At 39.2% G+C, this 11,429-nt stretch overlaps 1 protein-coding gene and 1 pseudogene across 2 annotated transcripts; both read left to right on the top strand.

Moving 5' to 3' along the window:
• Positions 1-433: 433 nt before the first annotated feature.
• LOC146953633 (uncharacterized) lies at positions 434-5,991 on the top strand (annotated as a pseudogene).
• Positions 5,992-7,794: 1,803 nt separating this feature from the next.
• Positions 7,795-11,010, top strand: LOC146953632 (uncharacterized). 2 transcript variants are annotated; one of them, XM_085710881.1, is made up of 3 exons: positions 7,795-7,924; positions 8,249-8,545; positions 8,825-11,010. In XM_085710881.1, exons 2-3 carry the CDS (start codon positions 8,257-8,259, stop codon positions 9,424-9,426), a joined length of 891 nt encoding a protein of 296 aa, XP_085567007.1. In that variant the 5' UTR covers positions 7,795-7,924; positions 8,249-8,256; the 3' UTR covers positions 9,427-11,010. The 2 variants fall into 2 exon arrangements, with proteins under 2 accessions (XP_085567007.1, XP_085567005.1); XM_085710879.1 differs by having other exon boundaries at positions 8,249-11,010.
• The last annotated feature ends 419 nt before the right edge of the window (positions 11,011-11,429 follow it).

Here is an 11,429-nt window from a genome sequence, read left to right as displayed (position 1 = left end):
CATTTGAGAATTCTTGTTCATTCATGCTTAATTCTAATCTTAAATTCACTAAGGAATTAGGGGTTATTTTAGGATTAAAGATTTTGTCACTAAGGAATTAGGGCAAGAATAAATTAGAGGATTCGGTAATGATTCGATAAGCCGATTCAATTGTCATATTCAAGTTGTTAACTCAAGATAGTCATCTAGTGAAACTCATCCCTGACAATTTTATTATTATAAAGTTCAAACAATTTTACCTTGCTTAATTTTCATTATTGCTATCAAACCAATCTCATACCTTTTTGTTCAACTAAGTCACAAATATTATTCGACAGTATAACGCGATCCTCGAGTTCGACACTCGGTCTTACCGTTTTAAATTTACTACTTGCACGATTTCGTACACTTGCGAAAATCGCTATCAAGTTTTTGGCGCCGTTGCCGGGGATTGCCAAATCACTGTTGAATTTTATTTTCTTAATTGAAATTTTTTGCTCTGCAACAAAATTATTGTTTTTATTTTTGTTTTAATATTAGTACTCACTCATTGTCTAACCTTGTATGCGAGGCCAGCCCTCAGCTGAACTTACCTTTATTCCAGAAGTTGAAAAGTACTGCCGAGCAATCCGGAAAGAAACAAAACTCCGAAAACTTCGAGAAAAGGAAGGGACCAGCGGAGTAGAGGTTGACACGGACGAGCAGTTAGACGAAGAGATGGCGGAGGGACCAGGGCCACAGCCACAGCCCCAACCTGAAGAAAGACTTCTAGGAGACTATGGGGCCCGAGACAGAAACCGAAACAGGCTGACCATCACTAATCAGCCTGTGACGGTAAACAAGTTTGAGATCAATCCCGGTCTGTTGCGGGAGTTGAAGGAGAATTAGTATGCGGGGAAGTACAATGAAGATGCCAACAAGCACTTGAAGAGTTTCTTGATACTTTGTGAGACAGCTAAGGTACAAGGGCACTCTGAGGAAGCAAAAAGATTGAGACTGTTCCCGTTCACTTTAACTGATGATGCATATGAGTGGTTTGACTCCTTACCGGCTGGTAGCATAACAACTTGGAATGAGATGGAAGACAAGTTCTTGGAGCAATTCTTTCCTACAGCTCTATTTGTAAGAAGGCGACAAGACATTTCCAGTTTTCAACAGAAAGAGGGAGAGTCCTTGGGAGAAGCTTATAAAAGGTACAAGAAGTTAATCTCAGCATGTCCCGAGCACAACTTTGATACTACGGTTCAAATGCAGATGTTTTGTAATGGTCTACGTCTGGCTACTAGACAAGTTCTCGACACAGCTTCCGGTGGTTCCATCAATTTCAAAACCGCCTCTCAAATAATCAAAATCATTGAAGCTGTTGCACTTAATGAACAAATGGAGATGTATGATAGAACTGGTGGTACAAGGGGAGGACTCATAGATCTGAATCAACTTGAGCTCAAAAATGCTCAAAGCATACTAACTGGTAAGCAGATTCAAGATGCAGTAGCTGCTGAAGTGTCAAAGAAAATGGCAGCACTTAACTTAGCTCAACCCCAAGTGGCTCCGGTGAATCAATTGAACACTGTCAAATGTGATTGGTGTGCTGGCCCTCATTTCACTATGCATTGTGATGTGCCCATGGATGCAACCCAAGTGGAGATGGTGAACTACCTCAGCAGTCAAGGGAACCAAGTTAGAAATAACCCTTTTGCAAATACATATAATCCAGGCTGGAGGAACCATCCAAATTTCTCGTGGAAAAATCAGCAAGGTGGTTCTCAAAATCAACAACAAGGGGGTTATCAAGGGGGTCCATCAAACCAAGCGCCAAAGAAGGCTGATTGGGAGTTAGCTATAGAAGCAATGGCATCCAACATGAATTCCTTAGCTCAAGAAACCAGAGAGGCTCAAAAGAATACAAGGGCTTCAATCAAAAATCTTGAAACTCAAGTTGGGCAAATTGCTCAACAACTCTCACAACGAGCTCCAGGAACCCTTCCAAGCAACACTGTCGTCAATCCAAGGGATCATGAAAATGTGAACATGGTTACCACAAGAAGCATGAAGAGGGATGAATCACTATCATCTCAAGCTAAACATGATGAAGGTGACTCATCTCCTGAACTAATTGAAGTGGAGGTTGAAGTGCGTGATGTTGTTGATACTCAGGTTGTCGAAGAGCCAGAAAAGAAAAAGAACGATGACCTCCCAAAGCCACAAATCAAGCTGCCTTATCCTCAAAGGTTGAAGAGAGAAAAAGATGAGAAGTGCTTTGCAAAATTCATCGAGATGTTCAAGAAGTTACAAATCAACATCCCATTTGCTGAAGCTCTCCAACAAATGCCTTCATATGCAAAATTCATGAAGGACATCCTTTCAAGGAAGAGAACAATTGATGATGAAGATGTGATGCTCACCGAGCAGTGTAGTGCGGTCTTACAAAGAAAAATACCAAGGAAACTAAAAGACCCCGGGAGTGTCACTATTCCTTGTACCATTGGGGATAGAACTTTCAAGAAAGCTTTGATTGATCTTGGAGCTAGTGTGAGCTTGATGCCGCTGTCCATCTACAAGAAACTTGGCATCGGAAGGGTAAGAGATACAAGGATGACATTGCAGTTTGCAGATAAGTCCTACAAATTTCCTTATGGCATAGTTGAAGATGTTCTTGTGAAGGTTGATAAATTCATCTTTCCGGTAGATTTTGTTGTTCTTGAGATGGAAGAAGATGATGACATCCCATTGATACTGGGACGTCCGTTCTTACAAACTGGAAGGTGTTTGATAGATATGGAAGATGGTACATTGACTTTGAAATTCTTTGATGAAGTGGTCAAGCTAAATGTACTCAAAGCTATGAAACATCCTGAAGAAAAGGAGAAATGCTATAGGGTAAATTTGATCAAATCCTTTGTGAAAGAAAAATTACAAAAAGAAGTGCCAGCTTTACCACTTGAAAGAGTCTTGAGTTTACCACCAGAGGTTGCTGAAGAAAGTGAAGACCCCCATGAATGTGAAGTTCTAGCTATGTTAGAGGCTTGCCCATCCCACAACCGTCGCACCCCTACTAGGTGGGAGGAATTACATCCTCAAGAAGAAGTTGTGGAAAAATCAAAGAAAGAACCGGTAGTTGAACTCAAACCATTACCTCCTCACTTGAAGTATGTGTTCCTTGGTGAGAAAGAGAAGTACCCAGCTATCATAAGTGCTAGTTTGAGCAAACTTGAAGAAGAGAAACTATTAAGAGTGCTTAGAATGTACAAGGGAGCTCTAGGCTGGTCCATTGATGACTTGAAAGGCATAAGTCCTACGTTCTGCATGCATAAGATCTTGATGGAGGATAATTACAAGCCGGTGGTGCAACCACAACGAAGACTCAATCCAGCCATGAAGGAGGTAATCAGAAAAGAGGTTGTCAAGCTACTTGAAGCAGGTATCATCTATCCCATTTCAGACAGTTCGTGGGTTAGTCCTGTCCAAGTTGTTCCTAAAAAGGGCGGGACAACCGTGGTGATGAATGAGAAGAATGAGTTGATCCCAACTCGCACAGTCACTGGGTGGAGAGTATGCATAGACTACAGAAGGCTGAACACTGCAACCAGGAAGGATCACTTCCCACTACCTTTCATTGATCAGATGCTTGAGAGGTTGGCGGGTCATGAGTACTACTGCTTCTTGGACGGTTACTCCGGTTACAACCAGATTGCTGTAGCACCAGAGGACCAGGAGAAAACTGCTTTCACATGTCCTTATGGGATATTTGCTTACAGGAGGATGCCATTTGGGCTATGCAATGCCCCTGCCACGTTTCAAAGGTGTGTTATGTCCATATTCTCCGATATGCTTGAAAAACATATCGAAGTTTTTATGGACGATTTCTCTGTCTTTGGCTCTTCTTTTGATAATTGTTTGCATAATTTATCTCTTGTATTGGAAAGATGTCAAAAAACTAATTTAGTCCTAAACTGGGAAAAATGCCATTTCATGGTAAGAGAAGGAATTGTTTTGGGTCACCGAATCTCCCACAAGGGGATAGAAGTTGACCAAGCAAAAATTGAAGTAATAGAAAAACTTCCTCCTCCCACCAATGAGAAAGGCATTAGAAGCTTTTTAGGCCATGCAGGTTTTTATAGGAGGTTCATTAAAGATTTTTCAAAAATAGCAAAACCCCTCACTAACCTGCTTGTCAAAGACATCCCTTTCCAATTCAATGATGAGTGTTTAAAAGCTTTTAACACTTTGAAGCAAAAATTGATCACTGCCCCTATTGTCATTGCACCTGATTGGTCACTACCTTTTGAAATTATGTGTGATGCAAGTGACATAGCTGTTGGGGCAGTGCTTGGTCAAAGAAAAGATAAATTGTTGCATGTAATTTATTATGCAAGTCATGTGCTGAATCCGGCACAACTTAATTATGCCACCACTGAAAAAGAACTTCTGGCTGTTGTTTATGCTTTTGATAAATTTAGATCTTACTTGTTAGGGTCTAAAGTTATTGTTTACACTGACCATGCTGCACTAAGGTATTTGTTTTCTAAGCAGGAATCTAAGCCAAGGCTTCTTAGGTGGATACTGCTGTTGCAGGAATTTGATTTAGAGATCCGTGACAAGAAAGGATCGGAGAACACGGTGGCTGATCACCTTTCTCGTTTGGAGAAGATGGATGAAACGGAGGAGGAGAGGCCTATCCAGGACCTCTTTGCTGATGAGCACATCTTAGCTGTTACGATGGTGCCGTGGTTCGCGGACTTTGCGAACTACATGGTGGGTAAGATTATACCTCTTGACTTTAACTCCCAACAACGTAAGAAATTCCTGCATGACTGCAAGTCATATGTGTGGGATGAACCATTTTTGTACAAAAGGGGGGTTGATGGTTTGTTAAGAAGGTGTGTCCCCGAAGATGAACAGGAAAAGGTGTTGTGGCATTGTCATGACTCCAGCTACGGGGGACATTTTAGTGGGGATAGGACTGCTGCAAAAGTCCTTCAATCAGGCCTGTTCTGGCCTACTCTTTTTAAAGATGCCTTCACCTATGTTAAGAAATGTGACCGCTGCCAACGCACAGGAAATATTTCAAAAAGAAACGAGATGCCACAAAATCCTGTGTTAGAAGTGGAAATCTTTGACGTGTGGGGAATTGATTTCATGGGACCATTCCCATCCTCATGCTCAAAGATGTACATTGTGGTGGCAGTGGATTACGTTTCTAAGTGGGTAGAAGCAATGGCCACACAAACCAATGATGCTCAAGTAGTGGTTGCCTTTCTTAAGAAAAATATTTTTTCACGCTTTGGGGTACCTAGAGCATTAATTAGTGATGAAGGCACCCACTTCCTCAATCGAAAGATGGAGGCGTTGTTGAAAAAGTACAATGTGCATCATCGGATTGCCACACCTTACCACCCTCAAACCAGTGGCCAGGTAGAAGTGTCAAATAGGCAAATTAAGCAAATTCTTGAAAAAACAGTGAACTCGTCCCGAAAGGATTGGTCACTAAAGCTTGATGATGCCTTGTGGGCATACAGAACTGCATTCAAAACTCCTATAGGTATGTCCCCTTTTCAAATTGTTTATGGAAAATCATGTCACTTACCTTTGGAACTTGAACACAAAGCATTATGGGCCACCAAATTCCTGAATTTTGATCTTACCAAAGCAGGTGAATCCAGAATTCTTCAACTTCATGAGTTGGATGAATTCCGGAATTACGCTTATGAAAATGCCAAGATTTTTAAAGAAAAAACAAAGAAATGGCATGATAAAAAGATTCAAAATAGGGAATTTAGGGAAGGGCAATTGGTTTTACTTTTCAATTCCAGGTTGAGGTTATTTCCTGGGAAGCTGAAATCAAGGTGGTCTGGTCCATTCAAAGTTTCAAAAGTTTTCCCATATGGTGCTGTTGAAGTGAAGGATCCAGACTCAGAAAGAACATTCAAGGTGAATGGACAAAGACTCAAACCATACTATGGGGGAGAGTCTGAGCGTCCAACCGAGTCCATCACATTGCACACCATTTAAAAAATGGTGCGTCAAGCTTAGGACGGTAAACCAGCGCTTGATGGGAGGCAACCCATCTGAGGGAGTTATCTTTTTCCTTGTTTTTGTTTTGTTTTTTTTATTCTTATTGAATTAAAAAAAAAATTGTGTTTTGAGTCAAGTCTTTGTTGAGTCGAGTCTTTGTCTATATAAAAAAAAGAAAAAAAAAAAAATCTTTTGAGTCAAGTTTAGTTAAATTATGAAATTGTCGATGATGTTGCACCCTTGGTTGCTACTCGGTTGTAACAATGCTTGTTGAAGTGCATGAATTTCATAACCTTTCCATTTCAAAAAAAAAAAAAAATGAAAAATATTCATTAAAATTGTTTTTGTCTCAGAGAACTGTTTTTACCATCAAGACAGAGGGCTAGCTTACTTCTAAAGTTCAAGAGCATGACTATGGGGCTTGCTGCGGAAGATGCTCATCAGAATCACCACTACTTTTCTCTATAGCATAACCGGTGAGGAATTTGAGCCAAATACTTTCCATTTTATTTACCATATTTCTTTCATTTGTGAGTATCCATGTTTCAATGTTATTTTCCTCGAGTTTGCATTAGTTCTCTACAGTCTATTGGTCGTATTGTCATACACACGAGGCACTTGTTTGGTACTCTGAGCCTTTCCAAGCCACCCTGATTATTATGATTATCCTTTGCTAACCCCTTTGAGCCTCCATGCAAAAATTCTTTGTTGCTTTCGTGACAAACCGTGTCACAAGTTTTAAACCCAAAATGTTACATTTGTTTAATTTCTTTGGAGTTAGATAGAACCATAGGTACTTGATATTGAGTTTAAAACTAAGTTTGGGGTTGCCTTTGAAATTAGCAACGTTGTAAGTTTAGGGTGAGGTACTAGTAAAACTTGGTAAACAAAAAAAAAAAAAAAATGAAAAATGGTAGACTTAAAAAAAAAAAAAAAAAAAAAAAAGGGGTCTACAGAAGAAAAAAAAAATTAGAAAAATAAGAGCCAAGGAATCAAAAAATAAAATAAATTGGTCTCTTCAAAAAAAAATGTAGATAATGAATAAGCAGTTTTACTAGTTCCCATGTTGTTTCGGCAAAGAGATTGAAGGTTGGAAGTACTTTAATTTTTAGGGATCCATAGTGTGTATCTAACTCCAATTCTTTTGTTTAGTCCACTTTCCCAAATTTATCCACCCTTAACCCAAGCCACGTTACAACCCTGAAAGACCTCTAAAGTGTGTGTGATGGTACTTGACTTTGAAGGATTGTTTAGAATTTTTTCAAGTTCATAGGAAATGCATTAACATGTTGAGTTGAGCGGGCAAATGCGATATGACCAGCCCCACTGGCTTTGAGAATTGGCGAGGAAGAGAATAGGGAAAAGAGTGTGGTTGAAAGAATAAGCTATCTTCTCTAAGTCTGCCCCGCTTGAGCGAAAGTGGTAAGGTAGTCAACGTCTGAGGTGGGACAAACAAGGATTTGAGCACCCTCTCGGAAAGGTAAGTAAATTTTTCATATTTGTGCAAACTTTGACTTTTTAGCTATTTTGTTACTCGAGGACAAGCAACATAGTAAGTTTGGGGTTGCGATTACTCGTCATTTTCATAATAGTTTGTTAGTTTTAGACTTTGTTTTAATTAATTTTCTTCGTTTTTCTTGTTTTAAGTTTGTAGTCATTTTCTCTAAAAAAAAAAAAAAAAAAAAAAAATTGAAGTTGCGTTGCAACTTTTCATTGTGTTTATTATTTGTTTTTTAACTTTTCTTTAAAAAAAAAAAAATATATATATATTATAAACAAAACCGAAAAAAAAAAAAAATCGATGCCCATTCTTTCCCTGTTCTCTTTTCACGCATAACAACAGGGGCTTCTTTCTCTTGCATCAATTGCATAAGTCCTTCTCTTCACTGAATCCCCACCTTTCTTTTGTTAAGTTTTCTAAACTCCACAAGTAAGTTTCTTCAACTCTTTGATTTCAATTTGAATGTGAAATTGCTTGATGTAATTTGCTGTCACTTTAATTTGAATGTTAATTTGCTGCTTGTGGTTTTTATTTTTGGTTTAATTTATGAGATTGAATGCTTGGTATTAGTTGTTATAATTTTCATGATGCCCTCTAGGTGTTTGATATTTTTCCTGATACAAAGGAACACTAGTTTGAAGGTTATTTGTCTAACTAAGTTGATAATGACTGAGAATTGGGTTCTAACTCACCTTGTGAAGAAGCTACTGACCTGTTTGTGTGAAACAACATTTATTCTACCTTGTTTTGTAGATTATCCCATGTCTCGAACAGGAAGAGGTAAAACTGCCACATCGGTGCCAAAATTCGATGCCAAAAAGTTTCTCTCTGCAGAATGTGAAAGCAGAAGGGGGTTACTTGCTCGTCGGAGTATCATTCATGAAAGGGTGCTCTCGATACCCGGAGATGATATGCCTCCAATCCCTATTCAGATTGAGAAGAGAGGTTGGGAGTACCTAGTGACATATCCAGGAGAAAAGGAGGCATATGCTGAGTTAGTCGTTGAGTTCTACTGCAATGCGTATTGTCCACAGAAAGATAAGCAAAAAGGTAAAAGTTTTGTGAGAGGGAAACACATTTCTTTTGATGCTGACACTATTAATTCCCTGTTGAAAAGCAAGTTAACCAAAACCAAGGATCAATGGCCAGCCTTCAAGCAAAATGTCAACACTGTTAGTCTCTTGAAGGAGTTATGTAAGGATGGAACTTATTGGATGTTGGATTCAACCGGAAAGCCCAAAAAGTTTCCCTCTTCGTCTCTTGTGCCTTTACCAAAAATTTGGTCAGCATATATTGGGTCTAATCTAGTTCCATGCTCGAATGTTTCAGATATTAAAGTGGAGAAAGCTGCCCTCATTTCAGCAATTATGACCGGGAAAGTAATCGATGTCGGGAAAATTATTCATGCTCAGATTCAAAACATCGCCAACTCGGCCACAAATGCGTTAGCATTCCCTCGGTTGATCACCCTGTTATGTGAAAAGGCTAAAGTTGACATGAAATCTCTCCCTCCTTTGAAGAAACATACTGTTATTGATTGGAACTATGTCTGCAAGTACTGTGGGGTGGATGACGATGACGATGTTGATGAGCCAAAAAGGAAAAGGGTTCGACGGCAGTCAGGTGTAGAGAGCTCCCACCAATCAGCCCAAACCACTTCAAGTCGTGAGGAGAGAATTGATGTTTTAGAAGGAAATGTGCAAGCCCTTCGTAGAGCTGGTCAAATCCAATATGAAGATGTCATGAAGGCGCTAGGGGTAATAGGTCAGAGCTTGAAGGTAACTGTTCCAGAAGCACGAACATCAGAGGAGTTAGATCAACTTGTTGGCTGGGTCCCTATGCCGGTGCAATCATCAGATGAAATTCAAACTGAAGAGAGTGGTGGAGAGTCCGGAGAAGGAAGTGAGCAGGAAGAGTCCAGTGAGGACTAGTTATCTTCATCGGGAGAGAGAAGCACATGAGTTACTTTCATCAATTAATTTCATCTCCCGCCTTAACTCTTTATCTTTTATTTTCCTGATTAGAACTTGCAATTAGTGCACCTATTTTCTATGTCATTTCGAGTCGTAGGCCTAAGTAGCTTCTGTCAGTTCTCATTTGTAGCAATTATCTTTTGAATTAAGTATTTTATTTAGGTTGAGTTGGGATCCGATGATGACTTTTATGGTGAATTAGTAGGCTCTGTTAGTCCCCGTACGATGCAGCCTTGTGAAAAATCCCATTTGGTAATTACATGAAGTTGCAGCTTTGAGTGAGAGTGGAAATTTGCATAGTAAGGAATAACAAGAATCATGTTGGTAAATATAAGTCTGAAATGCACATAGAGTAGCATAAATTAGTGTGGGGAGCACAACGAAACAAAAAATTCCCATCTAGCTTATGTGAAAGAAAATGGTCATTTGATTCATATGTTTAGTGGCATGATTAGGGTTATTCTCTGTGATGTTTATTTTTTTTTACACAGGAGCAAGAAGAAAGTGAACTGCACACACACACACACACCATATACCTATGTGGGGAATGATCCAAGCTGTTTCGTCATGGGATGACTTAGATGCCTGCTTTAGTAACCATACCTGAGGGCAATCCAACTAAAAAAAAAAAAAATTAATAATAATTTTCAATGCCTGCCGTCTTCATATCATGCTAGGAATTAGGAACTGACAGTCAATGCTTTTCATTTGCATCACTCGAGGTCGAGCAATGTTTAAGTTTGGGGTTGTGATAACCGACAAAAATGTAGGTTATTACCTTCAATTTTACCTCTAAATCAAGTTTCTTTTGAGTGATTGCATAACTTATTTCTCCTTATTTTCGTTTTTTTTTAATTGTTTTACTATGCTGATCTCCTCTGCAATTTATTGCATGATTGTTGAACATTTGACTTGCTCCCAGGATGTTTGGTTATGTAGGAATGGAGACGGATAAAAGGTGAGTCAGAAGATAGCTTCAAAGTGGATGGATACATGGTTGGTTGAAGTTTGCTGATAGATTCTTGCTGGCCAACAGGCGCTAGGCGCCAGAACCACGTTTTTGAGGCGCCAGACACCTTAAAGAGGGCGCTAGGCGCCAGAAGACCACTTCAGAGGCGCCAGCTCTCTGGAAGTGGGCGCTAGGCGCCCATGCAGCAGCGCAGCGCTGCGATTGTTCGTGATTTTCAAGCTGTGCACCGGCGCTAGGCGCCCTAGTCGGGTCCAAAGCGCCCCGTGTTGGGCCTGTTATGCTATAAATACGTTTTTAATCAGATTGAAAGCATCTTTTTATCATTATTGAGCGGAGAAACTGGTGACCTAGCAGAGAAAACAGAGAGGAGGCGGCTTACAACACCATTGAAGGAGATTTATCAAGAATCGTTCATGGATTGTTCTTGTAATTCTTCTTTAATCTCTTTCTCTTGTTTAAGTGTTATGAGTAACTAAACCCTCCGTTGTTGGGGATGAGTAGACCTAGATGAATACTTTTGTCGTATGATTTGATTATGATTATTGATGAAACTTATTGAATTATTTTTCTTATCTCCATGCTTAATGCTTTTATTGATTGATCACCTTTAAATTGATTTATGGTTTATACTGTGAAACGGAAGTGGAATTTATAAATGCTTTGAGATAAGAAATTCTTGCCTTTGTAGTCTAGGAATAGATGCAAACCCTTGAAACCATTTGAGAATTCTTGTTCATTCATGCTTAATTCTAATCTTAAATTCACTAAGGAATTAGGGGTTATTTTAGGATTAAAGATTTTGTCACTAAGGAATTAGGGCAAGAATAAATTAGAGGATTCGGTAATGATTCGATAAGCCGATTCAATTGTCATATTCAAGTTGTTAACTCAAGATAGTCATCTAGTGAAACTCATCCCTGACAATTTTATTATTATAAAGTTCAAACAATTTTACCTTGCTTAATTTTCATTATTGCTATCAAACCAATCT

Source organism: Medicago sativa, chromosome 1, assembly GCF_051527215.1.
Source record: "Medicago sativa cultivar Bolivia chromosome 1, Bolivia_mono, whole genome shotgun sequence".
Lineage (NCBI taxonomy): Eukaryota > Viridiplantae > Streptophyta > Magnoliopsida > Fabales > Fabaceae > Medicago > Medicago sativa.
This window is presented reverse-complemented; position numbering and strand designations above follow the sequence as displayed.